Source organism: Saccopteryx leptura, chromosome 4 (assembly GCF_036850995.1).
Source record: "Saccopteryx leptura isolate mSacLep1 chromosome 4, mSacLep1_pri_phased_curated, whole genome shotgun sequence".
Taxonomy (NCBI): Eukaryota; Metazoa; Chordata; class Mammalia; order Chiroptera; family Emballonuridae; genus Saccopteryx; species Saccopteryx leptura.
Window position 1 is genome coordinate 187,112,028 of NC_089506.1, and position 26,354 is coordinate 187,138,381.

The window sequence follows — 26,354 nt, forward strand, 5'->3', positions numbered from 1 at the left end:
TGTTGACCTTCAGCATGGTCAAGCCTGGGGGGTGTTATTAGAGGTCACTGGGATTCAGGGGCTTGATTCCATCTCTGCCACTAAATCCTTCTGACTTCAGGTCAACCCCCTGCTTGGCACCCAGTTATTGACCTCTCAGGACCATATGCAAATGCTGCTGTTCACCAGGCAGAGTGCCCCTCAAGGGGGTGTGCAGAGGCAGGACCGGCAGCCCATGTGACTGTACTAGCCCCAGTGTCCCTGCTGCCATCCCTACCATACTGGGCAGTAAGAACTGAATGAGGGCCCTGGCCGGTTGGCTCAGTGGTAGAGCGTCGGCCTGGTGTGCAGAAGTCCCGGGTTTGATTCCCAGCCAGGGCACACAGGAGAAGCGCCCATCTGCTTCTCCACCCCTCCCCCTCTCCTTCCTCTCTGTCTCTCTTCCCCTCCCACAGCCGAGGCTCCATTGGAGCAAAGATGGCCCAGGCGCTGGGGATGGCTCCATGGCCTCTGCCTCAGGCGCTAGACTGGCTCTGGTCACAACAGTGCGACGCCCAGGATGGGCAGAGCATTGCCCCCTGGTGGGCATGCCGGGTGGATCCCGGTTGGGCGCATGCAGGAGTCTGTCTGACTGCCTCCCCCTTTCCAACTTCAGAAAAAAAAAAAAAAGAACTGAATGAGGTAACAATGCCTGGCAGTCATGCTAGGTAATAGCTATCTGGGTGCTTCCTCTCTGCACTGAAAGCCTGAGGCTGTTACCTCCAGGCGGCAGCTGGAGGGCAGGACACGGAGGTCTAGTGCTGCTGCCAGCTTGCTGTGGGTATGGGTAGGTCCCTCCCTGGCCACTCTGGCCTAAGATCCCCATTTGGTTAAAGGAAGGGGGCTGGCTCCTGTATCCTGAGGACTCTCCAGTTTGGATGCCCAGGGTCCAGTCCCCAAACCCTTTTCAGTGCCAACTGAACCTTGTAGTGAAGGCCTGCCTTGAGAATGACCATGTCCTGCTAGGTAAAAACGGCCCAGGCCCTGGGGCTCAAAGATGGATCATGGAACAAAGATTACGATAATGTCAAGTTTAATCTGCCAAATATACAAGTTGGATTTGTAGAGTATGTTTTGCCTGGGTGCTGTACAATAAACAGGTTTCTTGAAATGATCCATGGGTAGGGTTAAGAATGGGCCCTGGCCAGAAGGGTAGGAATGGGGTAGAGAAGGGCACAGGGGAGGCCATGGGACAAGCCATGACCCTCAGGGACCCATGGGTATAGGGACCCATGGATACAGGCTCCCAGGTGACAGCCCCCGAGCGAGCACCCAGGCAACACAGGTGGGCTGGTTGTTGCAAACTCACCAGCTGTCACCCCAGCACAACCACCCCTACTATGCAATCTACTGAACAAATGGACACTTTTTTCCTACCCCACCTCCAACAAGGGTTCTGATTTCTAAAAACAGCAAACATTCAAACGGTTACATACGAAATGCTGTCCTGTATCTTTCTGTCCAAAAGACAGCAGCTGCCCCCTCCCCCCAGCCCCCCACCCACCATCCCCCAAAAGATTTCTGTGCCAAGATGAAGAGGAAGCCCCAGGCTGTGGGGGACTCCTTGTCTTGAGGGGCTGCTGCAGCGGCGCCAGGGCACAGGGTGGGCGAGACACAGCAGCAGTCCTGGCCGCATGGCCCAGTTCCCTGGTATCTCCTTCCTCAGGCCACGCTACTTATTCAGGGAGAGGGACTGCATTCGTTTTCCTGACAAAGTTGCATCATCTTTTGCTGAGAGTGGAAAGAGAAGAAAAGGGAAGAGTTAGAACAACCCCTCCACATATACAAACCCACTCCCAGAAGCATAAAACTATAAGTTGGAAAGGCCTCAGAAAACATTTACACAACTGGCTCACTGGGCAGATGAAGAGATCAGAGGAGGCCGCGTGATGCCCTCCAGAAGGAGAGATTTCTGCTGAAGCCACTGAACCCAGATGTTGATATATTCTCGCTGAGTTTGGGGCCCACTCCATAAAGGCCCATCAACACAACCCATGACAAACAAAATCTCTTTCTACCGCCCACACCCCCACCCCAGCAGAACCCAGTAATTCCAATCTCTTCCAGTGGTTCTCAATTCTCTAAAATTAGGAACAATGTTCAAACAGTTCCACAGGAAGTCCTTTCCTGATTGGAATTTGTGAAGCAAGACCTGCTAGCAGGGAGTTGGGATAACCAGAAATCTCCAGTGTGGTAACAGTGCCCATGGGCAACTGGTTTCCCATTTCTAGGCCTCAGTTTGCATGCATTTGGAGAGAAGGCAGGATAGCAGGATCCCTAAGGGCCCTCATGGTCCCACGCATGTGGAGAGTGCATGAAACCAAGAGAGAAAAGAACATCAAACTAACTCCCACAGCCAACCTGGCCTACAGGAACCCTCTATCACCTCTGGCCCCACTGGGAGGAGGACACGGGAAGGACTCTTGGGCCAGATTTCATCTGAATCTGCACCATGAAATCCAGCCCACCCAGCCCCGCCTTCCCAAGCTCCTTAAACAGACAGTGGTTACCCCAGACAGCTCTCACAGCCACACAGAGCACCAGACCTTGGTGAGACCTTCCAGACTCGAAGGTCTGCACTTGGTACATCCCTGAGGCCTGCCTCAGACGCCAAGGACAGTGCTCTGCTAAGGTTCAAACCCATATTTGACTCAGTGCTGCTGCTGGACCCTCCCAGGACCCTGAGGGAGAAGGGACAAGACCACCCACTTCTACCACACACACACAGTGTGGGCCTCTACCAAACAATATGACCCGACCCCATTTCACAAAAAGGATGGTGAAGTGCAGTGTTTGGTGCCTAGAACCGGAGTCAGGGAGCAGCACTCCAGTGACCCAGGACTTACCTTTCCTCTCTTCTTCTTTCTTCCTGGCGGCCTCCTCCCGCTGTTTCCGGATGATTGCCAGCCGGGCAAGGTCAGCCTTGGCTTGCTCTGTCTTCCCAGCTAAATGCATTTTCATGTAACGCTCTTTTGCTTTCTGCTTCTCTATTTCTTCTCTGTTTGGATAAAATGGTGTCAAAGGGGACATCATCCCCACTATTATCAGTTGAGGTGGATGTGGGAGCCAGAATAAAGGCCAAGTACTCAGGCCTAGGGCCCTAGCGGTGGAGGGTACCCTGGCTGAGAGGCCTTGGCTCCATGTGCCCCCTCCTTGATGGACACTCACCAAACACACACACAGAGGACCAGGCCTGGATCTCTGCATGACAGGCTCAAGGGGCTGGGGGAAGTTCAAAGTGGTGTATTCGGCTTCCTCAGATGGAAAACACAGGAAAGGGATGAGCTCAGCACCTGTGACTTTTGGAAAGTCTTAGCACAGTAGACCATGTCTGGCTGAGGTAGTGAGGGGGTGGGCAAGGTGTGGGTAACTATGATCTGGCGTTCACAATGAGAAAGGAGAACCAAAACCAAGGAGCCATGTGTCCAGAGCTGACCAGAAGAAGGCAGTCAATAGGAACCACATTCTATAAGGAGTGCAAAAAGGAGTGACCAAGTGGTCACAGATGGGAATCAGACACGCCCGATCCAGGTGGGCACGACACAATCTAGGTGCCGCTTGGTACAATCTCATTCAGTGCAGTGCATATGTGCATAAGGCTGTTCCCAAGAAGGTGAGCCCCCAATAATGGGGGCGTGAATAAGAGGACTCCCAAGGGACAAAGGTGACAGCCATGCACCTGAGAAGCAGTGAGAGGTGAGGGTCATTAATTTCCCTTTGAGGATCTTCTTCCTGAGCCTGAGGTTCTGAACAGGATTGGGTGCTGCCCTTCAGGGTCTGAGATTAGAGGGTCTCACTCACAGGTTCTTAGAAGAGCCAACTGTGGAGGTAGCAGGGAAGTCCTGTCTGGGAGGAGCTTGAGGAAGGGAGAGACTTGGCATCCCAGAGGCCTTATAGCACACAGGGTTGGGGAGTAACGAAAAACTGGGTACAGGGACTGGCCAGTGGGGAAGGAATGAAACTCAGCAACCAGAGTCGAATAAGCAGAGCTAGCTAACTCATAGTCTGGACAAGACACTTCCTACAGAGTTGAGATGGGTATACCTGCCAGCCCAGCAGCTCCTACCCTGGAGGGAGGAGGGGGCATGGAGGCATCTGGAATGATAAGCAAGGCTGTCTGAAGGCTCTGCAGGGCCTCATCCCCGCCCACAGTGAAGGCTAAGTACCAGGCAGGCGCACACCTTTACGATTTCAGCGCAACCCAAAAGGCAGGAGTAGCAACAGGATCCCTTTTCACTGGAGAGGAAGGCTACTGGACGGGAGAGTCTGTGACTGCCTCCAATCACACTCCAAACTCACGGGCCTTCCTCGTGGGTTTTCACAGACCCCACCACAGAGCCAGCACAGGACAAGCAGCCCAACCAGGAGAGAAAATAAGGCAGCGTTCTCTAGCAGCCTTCAACCTCTTATTAGACCCTTGGCATCACCTGGTGGCCATTAAAAGTAGAGGCACTACTAGTGGAAAACTGGCAGTGGGCAAGGCACTTTGGTACTCACTTGTGACCCTCACATAGCCTATGAGGAAGCTATCTGCAGCTCTGTTTTTCACCTGGGACTTAGAGAAGGCTGAGCAGCTAGTGGATCTCCCTACACTGTGTGACCTTCTGGACTCCACAGGCTGCAAATCCCCTTCCAATCTCCATGGCCATGACATTGCAGGTGGATGCAGGCTAGGCATGAAGAGATGAGGCTGGATAGGGAAGTGTCCCTGCAGTGGGCTGCTATGGAGACAGGAACTGTAGCTTAACCCTCTGTAACCCTGGGGATTATTTCAAGTGCAACACTCATGTCTGAATCTGCTCTGTTTCTATTGGTGAATTTTTAAATTCTGGTTTTTGCTGTGTTTTGTTTTGTTTTGTGGAAACATTTCTATAAAGCCCTTAGGGAATGAGATGAAACAGCAATCGATACTGTAGTTAGAGCCCCCACCCAGCCACTGGAGACCTCAGAATCCAGGAAGTAAGGGATTCAGAGGCAGGTTCTTCAGCCTCCCACAGGTCAGCCCCTGGTATGTGTGAGCATGTCACCAGGCCCAACAGCAGAGGTTACCGTTCTCTCCTTGAAAGCTCCTTGGGCCCATCCAGGTCCAGCTGTGTGACCTTTTTGGTTGTCTGTGCCACCCGGTTGGGGTTCTCAATGTCGATAAGGCCTTCTACACCTTTGCGCTTTTGCTAAAACAGGACAAAAAGCTGGGTGTTGGAGAAGTTTAGGTCTTGCAGAGGCCCTGAAGGCCACTCCCTACATCTCCCAAGAGCCCATTTGTATGGGGAGAAACTCCTATTCCATCCCCAGCCCAAGATGATGCTTGGCCCAAAGCCCCACAGTGGGGATGGCATCCAGGAATGTCTTCCCAGCCTGAGAAGTGCAAGGAGAGTGAGCACATGTAACTAGAGCCCAAACTGTGCTAAATCCCAGCAGCCAGGGATTATCATCCCACTTTCAAAGAGGACATAATAGAGGCAGAGGATTCAATAACTTGCCTAAGGCCGACCAGTAAGTAAATAGATGAACTGTGAACCCAGGCCCAAATCCAAAGCTCCCAGCGCACAGCTCTTACTACTCCTCCACTTGAAGCTTAGCCTCTAAAAGCAGGGGTTTTTTGTTGTGTGGGTTTTTTTTTTTGTTTTTTTTTTTACAGAGACAGAGAGAGAGTCAGAGAGAGGGACAGATAGGGACAGAGAGACAGGAACGGAGAGAGATGAGAAGCATCAATCATCAGTTTTTCGTTGCGACACCAGTTGTTCATTGATTGCTCTCTCATATGTGCCTTGACCGCGGGCCTTCAGCAGACTGAGTAACCCCTTGCTTGAGTCAGTGACCTTGGGTCCAAGCTGGTGAGCTTTGCCCAAACCAAATGAGCCCGCACTCAAGCTGGTGACCTCGGGGTCTCGAACCTGGGTCCTCCGCATCCCAGTCCGACGACCTATCCATTGCGCCACCGCCCAGTCAGGCTGAAAACAGTTTTCATTGGAATCTCATGCCAGACTGCAACAAGCAATGCTGGATCCCCAGAGTGGGGTGGCCCTACGATGGTCTCAGCATCAATTCTCATTCCTAGCTATCTAAGCTGATAGGAGAGAAATATAACTTGAGCCATCAGATCATAGTCTACAGAGCTGGCCCAAGAACTGACAGCCTGCACCTCCCACACTCCTGAAGAAGTTTGAAAAGAAATGAGAGCACAAGTTCTCAATGTAACAGATTTGGTCAAAGTTTTAGACCCTATCAACCCCGTATTTACCTTTTAATAAAGGGACCAGAAAGACAGCTTCTAAACACCAATCTGACCGCTATATAGAGCTGCAAACACCTACATCCAATCCAGCTGCACATATATATCTCAACTTGAATCCCTGACATCACAAACTTAATGTGTCTAAAACAGAGCTTGAAATTCACCCCTAACCCAGCTCGCTATTCACCACAAACTTAAGCATGGCCTTACTTTTTCTTTCCTCAGCCCCCTCACCCAACACTCAACAAACCCCAGTAAGTCTAGCTATACAATATGGCTTGAATCTGCCCACTTTTCTACAGTGCCAAGCCACAAATTCTTGTCTGGATACCTGCTAACATCTTCCTGCTTCCTACCCTCAACACCCTACAATTCACTCTTTGCAGAGAAGCCAAAACAATCTTTTACAAACAAGTCTGATCACCTCTCTCTCCAACTTCAATCCCTCTATCAGATGCCCACTGTCCACCTACAGTGAAACCTAAACCCCTTCAACAGCCATGCAGGAGGTGACCTTGTCAACCTCTCCTCCTTCATCCTTAACCACTCTCATTCCAACCCCAGGCCCTTTGCACTCACTCACCTGGCTGCTCTGCATGACTGACTTCATCTTATTTTCAAGATCTCAGTTTAAGTCACCTCATCATCACACACTACTCCAAGTAACCTCAAGCACAGTCCATTTTACCTGTAATACTTCTCACTACTTGCAATTGTTATACTGTTCATTTTCTTCCTTATAGTCTACATAGTCATGTGCCCCTTAACAACAGGGATATAGTCTGAGAAATGCATCATTAGGTGATTTTTGTAATTGTCTGAACATTACAAAGTGTACTTACACAAAACTACATGGTATAACCTACTACTGTACTTTTTATATGACTGGGAGTACAGTAGGTTTGTTTACACCAGCAACATGACAGACTTTATGTGAATAATTTGTTGCAACAAATCATGACTGTGACATCAGAAGGTGATAAGAAATGTTCAGTTTCATTATCTTATCTTCCTATCTTATGAAACCACCATCATATGTGGTCGATCATTGATGAAAACATTGTTATGCGGCACATGACTCTATCTCCCTACCAGAATGTAAACCTTAAGAGCAAGAACTCTGTCTGCATCCACCATTGGGACTGGTCATCTATAAGCACTTAATAAATGTTTGCTGAATGAATGAGTCCAGGTCCCACGTGCCCACCAAACTCAGTACCTGGTAATCATCTTCTTCATCCTCACTCTCATCTGAGTCTAGTGATTTCTTCTCCTTTTTAGGGTCACCTGCAGCTCCATCTCCACTTTCTTCTCCTTGTTCTTCTTCTTCCTGTTTCAGAAATGGAAAACCTGCAGAATTAAAAATGCAAAACAAACCCCCAAGACTGTGACCCCTGCCCCAAACACCTCCAGATTGTGGACCTTGAGAAATTATACCCCAGCAGGCTGGGACTAAGGATGACAAGGGTCCTACTCCGAGAAGGACCTGCAGCCTGGAAGCCACTCCCACAGTCCATGAGCCCCTCACATAGCTAGAAAGGCCTTGCTCCCCTTCTCAGGCCAGGGTCAGAAGGACTCAGTCGTGGAGCTAAAAACCATAGTCCTGTTCAACTCCACTCCTGCTTACCCAGCTGCCATGTGCATGCAGTGCCAAACTGTACTCGCTTTCAAGTCCTTCCCTACTTTCCACTCCCACAATTAGTGGCAGGCCAGTAGCTTCAACCTGCCCACATGGATGCCCTGCTACACCACCCCTGCTCACCATTTCCCCTGACTTTTCTTGCTTCCCCACCAAAGATTCCTTACAAAAGCTGTACATCCTTTCCCCCTCAGCACTTGCCCATACCTTCTCCAAGGTCCCGCTCAGCAGCCAGGCCCCTCACCAGGCAGGGCCGTCGTCCCTCTACTCTGGCCTCTCTACCCCAGCCTGACCGTTCGGTACTTCCTTCGGTCCTTACGCAGATGAGGATCTAATGGTATGGTAGTGGCCATGACCACCAATAACGACAGAAACGTATTCTGTTTCCTGACAGCGTGCTGTAAAAAGTACTGTGGAAACAGAGTAGAGGCAACTACTAAGCTTGCACTGGAGGGAGAAGGGTGGGCAGCACCAGTGAGACTCACAGAAAAGGGACATTAGGCAAGGTTTGCCTGGTAGGGGTGTGGGAAGGTAGAGCATCATGTTATGCTGTGTTTGGCAAGCAGTCCTGCATGGCTGGAGTGAACAAGGGGTGGTGATGGGAGGTCCATCGGGGGACAGGCAGGGCCTACCTAGCAGAGGGAGAGTCCTTGGAAGCAGGAACAAGAACAGAGACCCACGGAGGCAACTGTTACTGAGCGAACAAAGCTCTAACTGATCTAATCCAGGATGACTGGTATTGGATGTTCTGAGACTCCTGCCTGCTCCTTGCTGCTCCCTCAAACTCCAGGTGGAAGTTTCTTCCTGAGAATGGGTGGTCCTTGCCTGACCTCTCTGGGTGCCAAAGAGGCAGAGCACCTCTGTGGGACACTGGAATGGCCTGGACAGGCACATACTCACCCTGGCCTTCTGCTTTTCAGCCTGGAGCTGTGCGTCGATTTCCTCGGGGCTTGTGTACTGCCGTGCCCGGCCCTTGTGGCCTCCCTTTCTTCCTGCATGAGGATTGGCAGTTTAGGAAGATGGCAGGGAAGCAGCTTCCTTGACTGATGAACCCCACTGTGTCCTGCCTAAGGCATTCTCATCAGAGGTTGCAAAGACCACATCTGTTTCCCACCCTAACATGTTCAAAGGGACAGGAGAGGCACCATGCGGCCACCTGATGCAGTACTAAACAAAGTGCTGAATGCAGGCGCCCATAAATAAGACCTGAGGGGATGATGTGGGGGAGAGCACGCTGGATGCAGTGACTGGCTATCCACTCGACCGTGATCCACCCGGCACGCCCACCAGGGGGCGTTGCTCTGTTGCAACCAGAGCCATTATAGTGCATGAGGCAGAGGCCATAGAGCCATCCTCAGTGCCCAGGCCAACTTTGCTCCAATGGAGCCTCGGCTGCGGGAGGGGAAGAGAGAGGCAGAGAGGAAGGAGAGGGGGAGGGGTGGAGAAGCAGATGGGCGCTTCTCCTGTATGCCCTGGCTGGGAATCGAACCCGGGACTCCTACACGCCAGGCCGACGCTCTACCACTGAGCCAACCGGCCAGGGCCTATAGTTCTTTTTACTTGCAATATTCTGTCACAGCCATGGGCTCATCTGATCCTCAGAACAAACTCATGGTGCAGGAGTCACAGCTGGTCCCACTTTATAGACAAGCAGACTTAAGATCAAATGGAGTTGGGGAAGAGCACAAATGCTGCAGTCCGACCCTGGGGTTCAAATCTCAGCTCTACCACTACTAGCTGTGTGACTTTGGGCAGGTACTTACCCTCTAAGAGTCTCAGCTTGTGTCCCTACCCCATAGGGTTGTCATGAAGATGGATTTAATTAACCTATGTGAAGCTGATGGGACAGTACCTGGCATGGGAAAGGCCCTACAAAAATGTCTTTTGTGATTGTCACTTTTCTAACATACAGTATTGGTGAGGGTGGGGGAGGAAACAAAGCCACATAGGTGATTTACTACAGATGTCGGGGAATGTAAAATACTTCCTGTTTACCTAAGTGGTATAAAAGAAAGAAAAAGATTAAAACCTATTGGAGGAAACTTTCTTGTGCTTAAAATAAGAAATATATTTAAAGTTATGGTTGAAAATAAACCCAACTACCATCTAAGAGTTGAAAATACGATTAACAATTACAGTTCATCTAAGATTATCAGTATTGCAGACTGATCCCTGCTATAGCCATTAGCCAGTTTTACAGCAAGGTGGCACCCCTTCTGCTAGTCCCAGAGAACACTGGGGTGGCTGTGGCCTTGACCCATCCCCACCTTTCCTGAATGCTGTGGTCCATCTGATTTCCAGTGAGTGGCTCACCGACAGCAAAGAATCTGTTTAGACAGCCAGAGCTGCTCTAGACTTCAGAAACAACAGAGATACTGGCCTCCCCTGATTTCCTAGACAGCAGCTGTGGAGCCATAATTGGGCTGCTACAAAGTACACCACCCATTTTTAATGACTCCCTGGGTTCCCAGGAGTGTCTCAGTCGATGCTCATAAAAGTCCTATTGTGAGAGATCAAGCTTGCCATAACAAGAAATCAACACCCTCCCTTGCACTCTTAAGATTACAGACAACAGTTAACTACTGAAAATTGGTTATTATAGGCTTCCATACTGCACGTTTTGCTATGGGATACTGATCTCAGCTTGGTCTACAGAAACTTCTATCAGAAGCCTTGAAAAATGCTTAGCAAAATGCTTCGCAGTCATATAATGGAAACCAAAGTTGGTCCTTTGCTCCAGGGAATTTGATACTTTTTTTTTTTTTTTGCATTTTTCTGAAGCTGGAAACAGGCAGAGACAGTCAGACTCCCGCATGCGCCCGACTGGGATCCACCCGGCGCGCCCACCATGGTGCGACGCTCTGCCCATCCTGGGCGTCGCCATGTTGCGACCAGAGCCACTCTAGCGCCTGAGGCAGAGGCCACAGAGCCATCCCCAGCGCCCGGGCCGTCTTTGCTCCAATGGAGCCTTGGCTGCGGGAGGGGAAGAGAGAGACAGAGAGGAAGGAGGGGGGGTGGAGAAGCAAATGGGCGCTTCTCCTGTGTGCCCTGACCGGGAATCGAACCCGGGTCCTACGCACGCTAGGCCGACGCTCTACCGCTGAGCCAACCGGCCAGGGCGAATTTGATACTTTTTGTGAAGCAAATTAACACAAGAAATGTAAATCTTGTTTACACATAAAGGTTTTCACAATTCAAAAGACTCCCTATCTAACCAAGAATTCATATTTAGGACTTTCTAATTATAACCTCCACACCTGGCTCAAAGTATCTTTGAAGGAGAACTCCTAAAGCCAGAATTCTAGAGTTGGAAGGGCGCACTTAGCATCCTACTTGTGCAGAACAGGAGACTAAGGAACGTAAAGGAGACATGGATCTTCCTACCATAGAATAAACCAGTAGGGAGCTCAATTCAAATGGTGAAAAAGTTCCCTGTAGATTTTCCTATGGGCTGATAGATACATCTCAACCAACATGACACATTAGCTACCAACATTAACATCTGTTCTGTACCATGAGCTAACCAGGTACTTCAGGAGCCCTACCATTCTATGACCCCTAACCCCAACTCTCCCACCTACAGGTTATCAGCCAGGTGTTCCAGATGAGGCAAACAGGCTGGAAGAAGTTAAATAACTTGTTCAAAGCCCACTTGGGCTTTGCACCCATAACTAGTGATTCTTAGGGGACAGAGGATGGAGAAGGGTCAACAATGTACTGAGAAGCCATGGGTTCTTCACCTTCTTGGCCCAGGAACTGATCAAGTCTTATAAGTATAACAATAGTTAACGCCTGCTGGGCATCTGACTGCCTGGCACCTGTACTGCGCACTCCACGTGGATTACCTACTTCCAGCCTCGCATCACTACTATGAGGTAGATACAATCGTAACCCCCATTTGCAAATGAGAAAACCGAGATACCGGGAGATTAAGTGACTGGCTCAAAGGAACACATCAAGCCGCTGATGAATAGGGCAGTTAGAGCTGAGTCTGCGAGGCTCAAGAGCTTAGGTCTCATTAGGCAGGCCTGGCTTGCCCCGAGCCCGAGAGAGTCCACGTTTTACACGCGAGGCAGGCGAACCCCACACAGGCGCTGGACAGGGTGCCTCAGTCCCCACAGAGCCTAGAATAAAGCAAGCTCCAGGCCAGGAGGAGTGCGCCCTAGATACGGCCTTCTGCGTCTCCTCAGACCCCCGAGGGAGTGGCTCGAAGCTACTATGGTCCTCAGTTTCTCTCAGGACAATTCGGCGTCGAGGCCGAGGCCTGGTCCTCAGCCGGCACCGATACCCTCCGTCCACGCCGCACTACGAAACGCCCACGGGATGAGTGCACAGTGGAAGCCAGACCCCGACTCCTCGAGGCCCGCGGGCCACGCGCGCCCGCCCCTCACCTCCTTTAGGCATCGCGGCTCCGGCAGCTGCGGCGGCGGCGGCGGCGGCGCCTCGCACTGACACCGGAACCGGAAATACCTCGGGCTCGACTTTTTCCGCCCAGCCCGGTGGCCTTAGCGTGCCGCGGCCGCCGCCGTCTCCGCGAAGACTGGGCACCTCAGGGAGGCTGGCACACGAAGGTGGACTGTCCTACGTGTCGCCTGAAATCAGGCTCGCCCGCGTGCTGCCGGGCAACAGAGTCCCCAGTCTCCCAGCCCCAGGAGACGCGTTAGTCGGCTGCCCAACCTCCGGAAAGTGAACGCAAAAGCAACAGTGTTTCTGGTATTCTATACAGGCTGAGCTGCGGACACCTAAAATGACGCAATATTTGCGCGAAGTAAGGCGGGGCTCCGCGAGGACCTCATCCTGAAGTGCTCACCTGGATAGCGGAAGCGGCAAAGAAAGAAGCGACGGCTGGTGGCGTCAAGGTTCCGGTAGGTGTTTTTTCTCTGCTCTCGAATACCTTGGTAATGCCTGGGGCCAGGGATCTGAGGTTTGCTCTGGCTCAGAGGGCGATCTGAACGGCTGGATTGGAACGAGTTCAGGCCTCTGGACTGGGAGTTCGAGAGAGGAGACGATGCCTCGCTCGTCCTGCAGAGGATGGAAGATGTGGGAGTTCTCTTGATTCTACTCCCCCCCCCCCCCCATACTGTTTTCTCTGCCGAGAACGTTTTCTGTCCAAAAACTGCTAGTTCTTGTAATCCTAATTCAGATGCCGGCTTCTCTATGAGCATTTCCTCCAACTGCAGCTGTAACGTCTTCCTTCCCTCCGAAAGCTTTTCCACTCGCCGCCGCCTCTGCCCAGCGCTTTTACCTCGCCTGGGAGGCCCCCTCTGACTCCCAAGCTGGGCTAGGGGCCCCGAATTTCTCTGGGAGATAGAGTGGTTTCCCTCATGTCTTTCTCCTCCCAGGCCTTGCGCACTGGGACAGGAACCAGATTACGTCTCACTGTATAGTAGCGTCAGCTAGGCGAGACAAATTCGAAGACCACTGATTGAGAGTCAGGAGCCCCCAATCAGAGTCAGACGCTGCCAGTTCCCAGCTGTGTCACCGTGACTTTACATTTTGGAGTTTAATTCCTTATTTGTATGGTTATGGGGAATCCATGAAAGGAGGCTGTGTGTGGTGGGAGCGGCGGGGGTGACTACATACCGTCAGTCAGCCTACAGAAGGGCTGTGCTGAAGGAATTTGAGACAGAGGAGTCTGCTATTCTTTTTGTTTGTTTGTTTGTTTTGTTTTGTATTTTTCTGAAGTTGGAAACGGGGAGGCAGTCAGACTCCCGCATGCGCCCGACCGGGATCCACCCGGCATGCCCACCAGGGGGCGATGCTCTGCCCATCTGGGGCGTCGCTCTGTTGCGACCAGAGCCATTCTAGTGCCTGAGGCAGAGGCCATAGAGCCATCCTCAGTGCCCAGGCCAACTTTGCTCCAATGGAGCAATGGAGCCTTGGCTGCGGGAGGAGAAGAGAGAGAGAGAGAGAGGAAGGAGAGGGGGAGGGGTGGAGAAGCAGATGGGCACTTCTCCTGTGTGCCCTGGCTGGGAATCGAACCCGGGACTCCTGCACGCCAGGTCAACGCTCTACCACTGAGCAAACCGGCCAGGGCAAGTCTGCTATTCTTAAAGGTAAGAGATAACCTGAGTTCTCTGTCAGCTAAGAAATGCCATGGAGTTTGACAAAAGTAATTTGTTGTTTATATTTGGGTTGGACTATTATATGGGCTTTACATGATTTGCCTCTATTTAGTATGTTTGTTGAGTTTAAAAAGAGACCTTGGCAATCCAACCAATCCACTGTCCTCATTTTACAGATGAGACTGAGGACCAGAGAGGGAATGTGACCTCCCCAAAATCACAGAGTAATTGATAGAGCTGGACAAGAACCTGAGCCTGTAACTGAAGAGACCAGAAATCTTTCAGTTACACTCTTGGTAAGCAGCCCTAACGTACTTTGGTTTGAGACTGGTCTTTTTCTCTTTTAAACACTCACCCTTCTCAGCTGGTACAACCATAGTTCTCACACTGTATTGTAATTGCCTTTTTACTTTCTATCTTCTTGGTGGAACATTAGCTTCTGAGGGATAGAGATTGTGTCTTATTATGTTCCCAGAATCCAGTACAGGGTCAAGCTAATAGTTAATGTCAATTAATGATAGCCAAAAAAACCTATTGAACACACATTAAATGGCAGGCATGTTACATATACAATTGTAATTACAAGTCTTCACAATGACCTCATAACATAGGTTCTATAATCTATTTTACAAATGAGGTAACAGAGTTAGAGAAGTGAATGTGTACCACAGTGGAGGCTAGTGAAGGCCTTTGGGGATCTGAGATTCAGAAACTAATTCATTTAATTTTTTTCTCCCAGATCGTTGCAAATTATCTTGTGGGGGGAAAAGAATGCCTAAAGTCAAAAGAAGCCGGAAGGCTCCCCCAGATGGCTGGGAGTTGATCGAGCCAACACTGGATGAATTAGATCAGAAGATGAGAGAAGGTGAGTATGGTCATTTCTGTCTGGATGGGCTGCATCCAAGGGCCACAGGCTTAGATGCCTCTATGGGCCAGGCATAATGCAAGTACAAATACAAAGAAGGGACACCACAGTAGCCTCCTGACAATGACAGGTTTTGTTTGCTCATTAACTCATAGGAATATAGTAAGGGTCGGACATAAGGTGACACTGATGAAAAGGGCCTCAAAAACATTTTTGGGCCAATTTGAATATAAAAGCTGTAGGAAATATAGATCAAATAATTTACCTCTCTATAACTACTTATTCTTTTGTTTGGATGTATATTTTAAATTATACAAAATATATTTACTTGGAAAATCCTATTCTTTTTCCTGAAACATTTTTATTCAGGTTTATATTGTGGGTTTCTGATGCTATTTTCATTATCTTTGTTTCTGCATCATCTACCAGCTTTCCAGAATGCACCATCTTCACTTCCCTCTAAATGTTATATGATCCTACACTTTGTGAGTCAGTGTAGTGTGCTGACTTTAAAAATTTTATCAGAAGATAAAAGCATCCATTTGCCTTAAATGTTCACAGTGTAACCACTAACTAAATGCTTTTTAAAGTGATCTTTTTATTAAAGTTTTGAGGTAGCTGCCCCGGCCGGATAGCTCAGTTGGTTGGAACATCATCCCAATACGCCAACGTTGTGGGTTCGGTTTCCAGTCAGGACACAAACAGGAATAGATCAATGTTTTTGTTTCTCTCTCTCTAAAATAAATAAATAAAATATTAAAAAGAAAAATAAAAAATAATAAAACTTTGAGGTAACTAATTTAACTCTTGTTATTATGAAGTCATACCTCTAGCAATAATTACTAAATCAGTATTTAAATTACTTTGCTTCCTTTTTTCAAAACCTCTATTAAATGCCCAGAACTTAAAGTAGTCAAGATCATTTTGGGCTGAGAGATTTCTTTCTCAAACAGATATTTATTTTATTTTTTAGTGAGAGAGAAAGAGACAGGAATTGAGAGAGATGAGAAGTTTCAACTCCTAGTTGTGGCACTTTAATTGTTCATTGATTGCTTCTCATATCTGCCTTGACCAGGGGGCTCCAGCCAAGCCAGTGACCCCATACTCAAGCCGGTGAGCCTGCGCTCAGACTGGCCTCTTTGGGGTTTCAAACCTGGGTCCTCAGCATCCCAGTTTGACACTCTATCCAAAAGCATCATCACTGGTCAGGCCAGATCTTTATTTAAAATAAAGGAAGGTGGGGGCCTGACCTGGGGTGGCGCAGTGGATAGAGCGTCGACCTGGAATGCTGAGGTCGCCGGTTCAAAACCCTAGGCTTGCCTGGTCAAGGCACATATGGGAGTTGATGCTTCCTGCTCCTCCCCCATCTCTCTCTCCCCTCTCTCTCTGTCTCTCTCTCTCCCTCTCTCTCCTCTCTAAAATGAATAAATAAAATAAAAATTAAAAAAAAAAGGTCTGGCCTGTGGTGGTGCAGTGGATAGATCATTGACCTGGAATGCTGAGGTCACCTGTCTGAAACCCTGGGCTTGCCCAGTCAAGGCACATACCACAAGCACACAGTGAACAACTAAAGTGAAGCAACCATGAGTTGATACTTCTTGCTCCCCCACCCCACTCTCTGTGTAAAAAAAAAAAAAAAAAATTCAGAAAAGGATGGAACTTGGAGAGCCCTGTAATAGACAAGACTGTGAGTCCTTGAAAATAAATCTTCCTTTTTTTTTTTTTTTTTTTTATTTATTTTTTTTTTTGTATTCCTCCGAAGCTGGAAACGGGGAGAGACAGTCAGACAGACTCCCGAATGCGCCCGACCGGGATCCACTCGGCACGCCCACCAGGGGGCGACGCTCTGCTGCGACCAGAGCCACTCCAGTGCCTGGGGCAGAGGCCAAGGAGCCATCCCCAGCGCCCTGGCCATCCTTGCTCCAATGGAGCCTCGGCTGCGGGAGGGGAAGAGAGAGACAGAGAGGAAGGAGGGGGGGGTGGAGAAGCAAATGGGCGCCTCTCCTATGTGCCCTGGCCGGGAATCGAACCCGGGTCCCCCGCATGCCAGGCCGACGCTCCACTGTTGAGCCAACCAGCCAGGGCCTTTTTTAATTTTTTTATTTATTCATTTTAGAGAGAGGAGACAGGGACAGATAGAGAAGGGAGGGAGGAGCAGGAAACATCCCCACACGTGCCTTGACCAGGGAAGCCCGGGGTTTCAAACCAGTGACCTCAGCGTTTCAGGTTGACGCTTTTACCCACTGCGCCACCACAGGTAAGGCTAAACCTTCCATTTTTAAGGGATAACTTATGGGGGAGAGTATTTAAATATATATGATCTTCTTTACCTCCAAAAGAAGTATTTTTTCTCATATTTTTATTTAATCATGTAGCCCTTCAGCATTTCTTTGCATTCCCATTTTATCCTTACTTTCACTATAAAGAAAACAGTGGGTGGCAGGTGGTACCAGACTCGGGTTCCATGTTGGGGGGGGGAACCATAGGGGAGCTCTGGGGATGTGGCAAACTGAAGAGGGGAGAAGCTGCTACTTACGTGGGGTCCACTAAAATACAGCCCGAGCATTGCCAAATTTGTTAATTTTTTTCCCCAAGAGAAGTCAAAGCCCAGCTATTTAATGTGAATTCTTCTGATTTAAAATTCACACTTAAAAAAGGTTTTAAGTGAGTTGGAACATTGTGCCCGATTGTGGAGTTACCAGTTTGATTCCCTGGTCAGGACACATGTATGAGCAGCTCGATGTTCCTGTGTCTGTCTCTCTCTCCCCCCCCCCCCCCCCCCCCCCCGCCTCTCTCTCGCTGGCAGCTTCCAGTTTATAGCCTCCACTTCAAGTTTTGCCTGTTGAATCTGTGGCCGTGCTTCTAGCCATGGAAGACCCTTGTGTGGCCTATGGCACAGAGAGGCTCAAAGCCATTGGTAACACCAGGCCTGTTCACTTGATCTGATGATCTGAGGGCCATTTACAGAACAACTCACCCTTAACTGAAGCAGTTGGCTATTATATTAGGAGGGAATTTTTTCCATTTCCCTTTTTGGTTTGTCTCCAGTATTTCCTAGCTCAGCACAACTCAGCTCTTCATGTCTTTTAGCTCATTGTTCAAGTTTTTGTATAGCCACTTTTGCCCTGTAAGGCCCCCCCCCCCAAAAAAAAAGGCTGATAATAGGGACTGAGGAGCAGAGATGGGGGAAGTTGTGTTTGGCAGAGGATTTTATAGGGATTGACAAAGGCACTATTTTTATGGACTATAACCAGGACTTAACTTTTTATAAGGACCTTAAACTAATTGAAAATCAAGCATGATCAACACTTGCATTATAAGATTTAATTAGACTTTTTAAGAATAATTCTTTAAAAGAATTGTTTTGAAGTTAATGGGCAGTTTTGGACATTAGCAAAGAGGCAGAAACCTAAGTCTAGACTATGGCATGATGTCTCCTACCTCTGGCTTCTTTTCATGTCCTCATAGTGATGGGACCCTGTATCTCCCACTGAAAGCGGCCTTCCACTTTGTGTGTGAACCTGTACAAAATGATATCCAAGAATGTTCACATAATCTTGTGAAAATGGGTCCAAAAAAGGATTTTAACAAGACATGATATTATGATTAAAATATTGGGAAAATACTCAAAAACATAGCTTCCTACGCTTTTTGTAAGGAGCTCTCTGCCCCCCAGCTTTCCCTCACATGGCTTTCCACACTCTGTTCCCAGGTGACCACATGTCTTCTCCAGCCTTGACTCTACATTAGACTCTACATGCCTGTCGCTTGGTCCCATTTATATATCTAGAAACATCTCAAACTTAACATGTCCAGAACTGAATCTTCATTCATCCACCCCAAAGCTGCTTTCCTTCTGAGGCCACAAATTGTGGAGCTGTCCTTGACTCCCTTCTTTCTTTTATTCCTATTCAAGCATTGAAGACATCCAGATTTCTACAAAGGGTGGCAGAACAGAGGCAAAATTGTTACAGATAAATAAGAGTTGAGACAGATCAACCAAACACAACATCTGGATGATGTTTAGACCTTACTTCAGACACAGTTGTCAACAGATATTTTTGAGGCTATTAGTGATAATTGAATATGGACTGAATATGGATGCTAGTAAGGAATAATGGCTGATTTTGTTGGGTGGGATATTGGCATTACAGATACTTAAAGTCCTTAGTATGTAGAGATACGTACGTATTTATGAATGTAATGCTTGATATTTGAGATTCATTTTAAAATACTCCTATCCCGCCTGACCTGTGGTGGCGCAGTGGATAAAGCGTCGACCTGGAAATGCTGAGGTTGCCAGTTCGAAACCCTGGGCTTGCCTGGTCAAGGCACATAAGGAGTTAATGCTTCCTGCTCCTCCCCCTTTCTCTCTCTCTGTCTCTCTCTCTCTTCTCTCTTTCTCTCCCTCTCTCTCTCCTTTCTAAAATGAATAAATAAATAAATAATTAAAAATAATTAAAATACTCCTATCCCCCCACTCCCAAAAGTGGGGAGAACCAGACAAAATAAAACTAGCTGTTAGTAATTCTTGAAGCTGGGTGATAGGTACTTGAGAGTTCAGTAAACTGTCTTCTTTTGTGTATATTTGAAATTATTCATAGTGAAGTCTTAGAAAACTCATATCTAAAATCTTAACTCCTTTTATCCCATCTACTCCCACCACCTGATTCAAGCTACCCTCACCTCTGTCTGGATTGCTGCAGTAATCTCCCGCTCCCCCCCCCCCCCTTCTTCTCCACAGGTCAGCCAGGGGGAGGGTTTGGAGTCATAAGTCAAATTGTATCACTGTTGCTCAGGACCCACCAGTGGTTCACCGCCCCATCAGAGCAAAATCAAAGTCCTTTTGTGGCCTTTAGTCAGACGTACGCTCACCCCCAGCTCCTTCTTGAGCTCCATCACCTACCTCTCTCCCTCACCTCCCCAAACCCCCAGCCACTTCACTGTTCCTATTCCCCAGGTGCAGGCCTGCCTCAGAGCCTTTGCATTGCTTTTGGCTCTGCCTCTCAAGCATGTTTGCCCCTCATTTTTATATTTTTTTAATTGAGGTATAATTGACATAAAACATTGTATTAGTTTTAGGTGTACAATGTAATGATATGTATACAGGGTGGAGCAAAAGTAGGTTTACAGTTGTGAGTATGCAAAACAGAGTTTATTCCCTTTTTTTATTGATTTGAGACAGAAAGGAAGGAGGAGGATAGAGAGGGAGAGCATTAACCCGTAGTTGCTTTACTTTAATTGTTCATTGATTGCTTCTCATATGTGCCTTAACTGGGGGCGGGGGCTCAAGCCAGTGACCTTGGGATCATGTCAATCCCACCCTCAAGCTGGTGACCCTGTGCTCAAACTGGCGACCTTAGGGTTTCAAACCAGGGACCTCAGTGTTGCAGGTCAGCGCTCTAACCACTGCACCACTACTGGTCAGGCCAGAGTTTATTCTTGTACTATTATTTATTTTATTAATTGTTGTATTATTTTTCCACATGAAAACTAGAAACCTACTTTTGCCTTAACCTGTATGTTACAAAGTGATTAGCACAGTATGTTTAGTAAATATCCATCACCTCACTTGTTAAATTCTTTTTCCTATAATAAGAACATCTGAGATCTCTCTTAATATAGTATTATTTAACTGTAGTCACCATGCTGCACATTACATCCTCAGGACTTATTTGTCATATAAGTGGAAATTGGTACCTTTGTCCACTTTCAACCCACCCACACCCCTTGTTTCTTTTTTTTTTTTTTTTTTTCATTTTTCCAAAGCTGGAAACGGGAAGGCAGTCAGACAGACTCCCGCATGCGCCTGACAGGGATCCACCCGGCATGCCCACCAGGGGGTGATGCTTTGCCCCTCCCCAGCGCCCGAGTCATCTTTGCTCCAATGAAGCCTTGGCTGTGGGAGGGGAAGAGAGAGACAGAGAGGAAGGAGAGGGGGAGGAGTGGAGAAGCAAATGGGCGCCTCTCCTGTGTGCCCTGGCCGGGAATCGAACCCGGGACTCCTGCACGCCAGGCCGACGCTCTACTGCTGAGCCAACTGGCCAGGGCCCACACCCCTTGTTTCTTAAGGTCTCTGATTAGATGTCTCCTTTGTGCTTTCTTTGATCACCCGTAAAAGATAGCCGTCCCTTCTTTCCCCACTTGCCATCCCCTTCCACGTGTTCTTTTTTTTTACTCTGCCTCACTTTTTCCTCCCCCCTAAAAACCAACAAGAGTTTTGTCAAGTTGGTAGACAAAGATCAACTGGTAACTGCTAAGAGAATTGCCTGCCCCTGGTTGTGCTGCTTCCTTATCCTTATATATATTGAAGGAACAGTTATTTCCTACAGGCCTGCCATATGATGAACTTACAGATTTGTCCAGTTCTGGAGTGCTGAGGTTGCCGGTTCGAAGCCCTGGGCTTGCTGGGTCAAAGCACATGACAAGCAAGCAATGAACAACTAGAGTGAAGCTAATATCAGTTGATACTTTTCACTCCCCATCTTCTGTCTTTCTGTAAAATTAATAAGTTTTTTTTTTCCAAGAGACAGGAAGGGAGAGAAATGAGAAGCATCAACTCGTCATTGTTGCACCTTAGTTGTTCATTGATTGCTTTCTCATATGTGCCTTGATGGGGGCGGGGGGGGGTCCTTCAGCTGAGCCAGTGACCTCATGCTCAAGCCAGCGACCTTTGGGCTCAAGCCAGTGACCACATAGTGTCATGTCTATGATCCCATGCTCAAGTCCACGACACTGCGCTTAAGCTGGATGAGCCTGCGCTCAAGCCAGATGAGCCTACGCTCAAGCCAGCAACCATGGGGTTTTGAACCTGGGTCCTCAGCATCTCAGGTCAATGCTCTATCCACTGTGCTACTGCCTGGTCAGTTTCAAGAAATAAAAATTTTTAAAAAAAATATAAATCAGGCCTGATCTGTGGTGACGCAGTGGATCAAGCATCAACCTGGAACGCTAAGATCGCCAGTTCAAAACCCTGGGCTTGCCTAGTCAAGGTACATATGGGAGTTGATGCTTCCTGCTCCACCCCCTTCTCTCTCTCTCTCTCTCTCTCTCTAAAATGAATAAATAAAAATAATTTTTAAAAAAGATATAAATCAGCCTGACTAGGCGGTGGCGCAGTGGATAGAGCGTCGGACTGGGATGCGGAAGGACCCAGGTTCGAGACCCTGAGGTCGCCAGCTTGAGCGCGGGCTCATCTGGCTTAAACAAAAGGCTCACCAGCTTGGACCCAAGGTCGCTGGCTCCAGCAAGGAGTTACTCGGTCTGCTGAAGGTCTGCGGTCAAGGCACATACGAGAGCAATCAATGAACAACTAAGGTGTCACAACGAAGAACTGATGATTAATGCTTCTCATCTCTCTCCATTCCTGTCTGTCTGTCCCTATCTATCCCTCTCTCTGACTCTCTCTCTGTCCCTGTAAAAAAAAAAAAAAAAGATATAAATCATATAATGTAAAATTCACCCTTTCAAAGTGTTCAAATAAGGGTATTTAGTATATTCAGAGTTGGGCAACCATCACAATTTTACATTTCATCATTCCCCCAAAAGAAAACACCAACACTTTAGTTGTCATCCTCCCCATCTCCTTTCCCCCCATGTCTCCCAGTTACAGGCAATCAGTAGTCTGCTTTGTCTCTAAAAACCTAGTCATACAGTGGGTGGGTTTTGGGGACTAGTGTCTTTCACTTAGTGTCAAGTCTTCACGGTTCACCCACATTGTAGCATGCATGTATCAGTACTTCATTTCTTCCTGTGACAATTACTTTCCATTGTGTGGCTAGTTTACATTTTATCTGTCTGTCAGTTGATAGACACTGAAGTTGTTTCTTTTTGGCTATTGTGAACAATGCTGCTGTGAACATTCACATACAAGTTTTTGTGTTTCTAGTTATCTTGGGAAAATTCCCGGGGTAGAATTACTGAGTCATACTGTAACTCTTAGCTTCCTGAGGAACTGCCAGACTGTTTCCACAGCAGCTGCACCGTTTCACATTCCCACCAACAGCATGTGAGGGTTCTGATTTCTCCATATACTCGGTCCTCTACTTGTCTTTTTTTTCTATCATTTTGTCACCATCCTAGTGAGTATAAGGTAGAATTTATCCTTTATTCCTAGTTATTGAAAAAAAAAAACCCCACTACATCCTGTGTAGAGTAACTTTACCTGCCAAAACATCTTTTTCTCCCTAGCTGAAACAGAACCTCATGAAGGAAAGAGGAAAGTGGAATCTCTGTGGCCTATTTTCAGGATCCACCACCAGAAAACCCGCTATATTTTTGACCTCTTCTACAAGCGGAAAGCCATAAGCAGAGGTAATTGATCGAGATTCTCTCTTGGCCTTTGCAACTTTAGTTTTGAGATTTAAGTAATGGTTCTATTCTTGCAACCTCAGCAATGATTTTTCTTACCACTAAAAAAAGGGGGCAGGGGCCAGTGTTGGATACTCTTTTTTTTTTCTTCTTTTTTTTTTTTTCCCTGAAGCTGGAAACGGGGAGAGACAGTCAGACAGACTCCCGCATGCACCCGACCGGGATCCACCCGGCACGCCCACCAGGGGCGGACGCTCTGCCCACCAGGGGGCGATGCTCTGCCCCTCCGGGGCATCGCTTTGCTGCGACCAGAGCCACTCCAGCGCCTGGGGCAGAGGCCAAGGAGCCATCCCCAGCGCCCGGGCCATCTTTGCTCCAATGGAGCCTCCGCTGTGGGAGGGGAAGAGAGAGACAGAGAGGAAGGAGGGGGCGGGGGTGGAGAAGCAAATGGGCGCCTTTCCAATGTGCCCTGGCTGGGAATCGAACCCGGGTCCCCCTCACGCCAGGCCGACGCTCTACCGCTGAGCCAAGCGGCCAGGGCCTGGATACTCTTTTTAATGAAGAGTATTGATTGGCCAGGGTGGGGCAAGTTTTGTTACACCATCATCTGATGCCCTTTCCCCATCTTTTTGACAGAACTGTATGAATATTGTATTAAAGAAGGCTATGCAGACAAAAACCTGATTGCAAAATGGAAAAAGCAGGGGTATGAGAACTTATGCTGCCTGCGGTGCATTCAGACACGGGACACCAATTTTGGGACAAACTGCATTTGCCGGGTCCCCAAAAGCAAGCTGGAAGTGGTAATGTCTCTATCCCTGTTTGACCATTGAGTTTAATGTTACTTTCACTTCAGAATTCTGTCCTGATTGATGCAAAGGAATTTGTCCTCTGGGGGCTGGAAATAATTTGGTTGCTAGAAATGTTCTGCTGGCCATTCCCCCCACCCCAGAAATGAGTCCCTCTGTTCAGGAAGTCATGCTAGGCAGTTTGGCAGTACTTGTATTTGCTGTATCTGGGGGCCAGTCTCAGCCCCACCTTTGGGCATATTGTTGAACTCCATGCCTCATAAAAGGGAGGTAACAGCACACCCCTAACATGGTTGGGCGGACTGACTCAGGGAAGGTGAGCCAGTCGATGGTGCCCACCCTTCGGCTGCCCTTTCTATCCTGGCCTCCTTTTCCTCGGTTTGACACTTTAATTACACTGGGTTTTTGTTTTGGTTTTTTTTTTGACAGAGACAGAGAGACAGATAGTGACAGGAAGGGAGAGAGATAAGAAGCATCATTTCTTCATTGCAGCACCTTAGTTGTTCATTGATTGCTTTCTCATATGTGCCTTGACCGAGCGACCGAGGGCTTCAAGCCAGCAACCATGGGGTCATGTCTATAATCCCCCGCTCAAACCAGTGACCCCGTGCTGGTGAGCCCAAGCTCAAGCCAGCAACCTCGGGGTTTCAAACCTGGGTCCTCCATGTCTCAGTCCAATGCTCTGTCCACTGTGCCACTGCCTGGTCAGGCTACACTGTCTTCTGTTGAGAACCTTCTGTTTTAAACTAGGCTGGGCATAGAGTAGCTAAGGGCACAAGCCCCTCTGAAATGGAGCTGCAGGAGGCAGAGAAGTTACTGGGCTGTTGGCTGTTAGTGGCCTTTTGAGTGCAGCCCCTTGGCTGACTGTTGTGGGTCCAGTTGGGAGCTCAGGTCAGATTTTTCCTTCTTCCAGCTTAGCTTTTTCTCTGCAGACTAGTTTATAAGTTCTAGCTCTGAGCCAAGGCCTTTCGCTCAGTATGCAGCTAGCTCCCTGAATCATCTGGAAAGTCAAGGACAGGCATTTCTTTGCAGTGGAAAGTGAACGAGGGCTGCCTCCCCAAGGGAAGTCTGGGTGTTAGTTTTCTGGGGGCAGAGAGAGATACAGAGCCTCAGAAGCCCCTCTCTTCGGAGAACACCAGGAGTCTATGGCTGCGTCTGGTTGGGGGTGCTGCCCCAGCCTTGTAGCCAGAACACAGCTTGCATTGGATTTAGTTGGGTTTCACCATTAGATCTTGTTTGCTTAGATAAGGGTCTTACTCCAAAAAGGAGAAAAAAGTAAAATAAATATAAAACACCTTTCTGGGGTCTTCTGTCTACGGGGCAGGCCCCTGGCCAGACATCAGGCCACACCTGGCCAGGGGAACAAGACTGTTCCATTGCCATACAGATTCAAGTGCATAGCGTTCTCCCCTCGAGCCTGCACTGCAAAGTTCCCCAGCCCAGAGGAAGCCCTGCGCCCCCTAAGCAGAAGACCCCCCCTGTAGTTCATAGCAGGGTATATCATGCTAACATTACAGAATAACAAGAATCACACAGACCTTCCCATTTTGGGGGCAGTTTAATTTGCCTAAGTTAAATGCACAGAGTTTTGGGGGGGGGGGTTTTGTATTTTTCTGAAGCTGGAAATGGGGAGACAGTCAGACAGACAGACTCCCGCATGCGCCCAACCGGGATCCACCTGGCACGTCCACCAGGGGCGAAGCTCTGCCCCTCTGGGGCGTCGCTCTGCCGAGACCAGATCCACTCTAGCACCTGGGGCAAAGGCCAAGGAGCCATCCCCAGCGCCCGGGCCATCTTTGCTCCAATGGAGCCTCGGCTGCGGGAGGGGAAGAGAGAGACAGAGAGGAAGGGGGGGGTGGAGAAGCAAATGGGCGCCTCTCCTATGTGCCCTGGCTGGGAATCGAACCCGGGTCCCCCGCACGCCAGGCCGACGCTCTACCGCTGAGCCAACTGGCCAGGGCCGCACCTAGAGATTTAACTGCCGTGTCAATAGCAGCTGTTTCAGTTTTCATGAGGGAACCAAATTTTTGCCAGCCTTCTCAGTGGGAGGATTACGGGGGGGGGGTGGCACGTGGTCACAGCCATGTCTCCTCTCTTCTGTTGCAGGGCCGAATCATCGAGTGCACGCACTGTGGCTGCCGCGGCTGCTCTGGCTGAGGCATTCTGGCCCTGACCCCTTTCCACCCAGAACTTTGGACCTCACAGGTTTCTGCCTGTCATGCCACCCCCTTTCCTGAGAGCAGCTGTTCTCACAGGGCAATGCCCCAGGCCCAAGTTGGAGCATGGTCTCTACGTGTGAAGGCTTTGGTGTTCATCAGCTGTGATTTGTAGAAATAAAACTTTTAAACCTTTGGGCCCTGCGTTAGTTCTTTCACAGAGCCAGGAGTCTGGAGCCCAGTGGGAGAGTGCCAGG

At 48.8% G+C, this 26,354-nt stretch overlaps 3 protein-coding genes across 4 annotated transcripts in view; 1 reads left to right on the forward strand and 2 right to left on the reverse strand.

Moving 5' to 3' along the window:
- ZNF394 (zinc finger protein 394) overlaps positions 1-26,354 on the reverse strand; it is a 481,244-nt gene that overhangs the window by 348,553 nt on the left and 106,337 nt on the right. The gene's annotated exons all lie outside the window — the stretch shown is intronic.
- PDAP1 (PDGFA associated protein 1) lies at positions 1,035-12,439 on the reverse strand. Of its 2 annotated transcripts, none has more exons than XM_066382155.1 (6): positions 12,284-12,439; positions 8,793-8,884; positions 7,473-7,583; positions 5,068-5,189; positions 2,865-3,016; positions 1,035-1,749 (listed from the first exon to the last, which is right to left on the reverse strand). In XM_066382155.1, exons 1-6 carry the CDS (start codon positions 12,294-12,296, stop codon positions 1,691-1,693), a joined length of 549 nt encoding a protein of 182 aa, XP_066238252.1. In that variant the 5' UTR covers positions 12,297-12,439; the 3' UTR covers positions 1,035-1,690. The 2 variants fall into 2 exon arrangements, with proteins under 2 accessions (XP_066238252.1, XP_066238253.1); XM_066382156.1 differs by having other exon boundaries at positions 7,473-7,576; positions 8,789-8,884.
- Positions 12,610-26,295, forward strand: BUD31 (BUD31 homolog). Its single transcript, XM_066382157.1, has 6 exons — positions 12,610-12,757; positions 14,134-14,253; positions 14,697-14,822; positions 23,013-23,135; positions 23,769-23,935; positions 26,048-26,295. The coding sequence occupies exons 3-6, from the start codon at positions 14,729-14,731 to the stop codon at positions 26,096-26,098; spliced, it is 435 nt and encodes a 144-aa protein (XP_066238254.1). The 5' UTR covers positions 12,610-12,757; positions 14,134-14,253; positions 14,697-14,728; the 3' UTR covers positions 26,099-26,295.

Coding starts and splice junctions, on each gene's coding strand:
- PDAP1 (XM_066382155.1), bottom strand. Junction 7,584..8,792: donor CTGAAAAGCAGAAGGCCAGG/GTGAGTATGTGC, acceptor TTTCTGAAACAG/GAAGAAGAAGAACAAGGAGA. Junction 3,017..5,067: donor GAGCTTTCAAGGAGAGAACG/GTAACCTCTGCT, acceptor TTATCCAAACAG/AGAAGAAATAGAGAAGCAGA.
- BUD31 (XM_066382157.1), top strand. CDS start 14,729: ATGCCTAAAGTCAAAAGAAGCCGGAAGGCTCCCCCAGATGGCTGGGAG. Junction 23,136..23,768: donor GCGGAAAGCCATAAGCAGAG/GTAATTGATCGA, acceptor TCTTTTTGACAG/AACTGTATGAATATTGTATT. Junction 23,936..26,047: donor CCAAAAGCAAGCTGGAAGTG/GTAATGTCTCTA, acceptor CTTCTGTTGCAG/GGCCGAATCATCGAGTGCAC.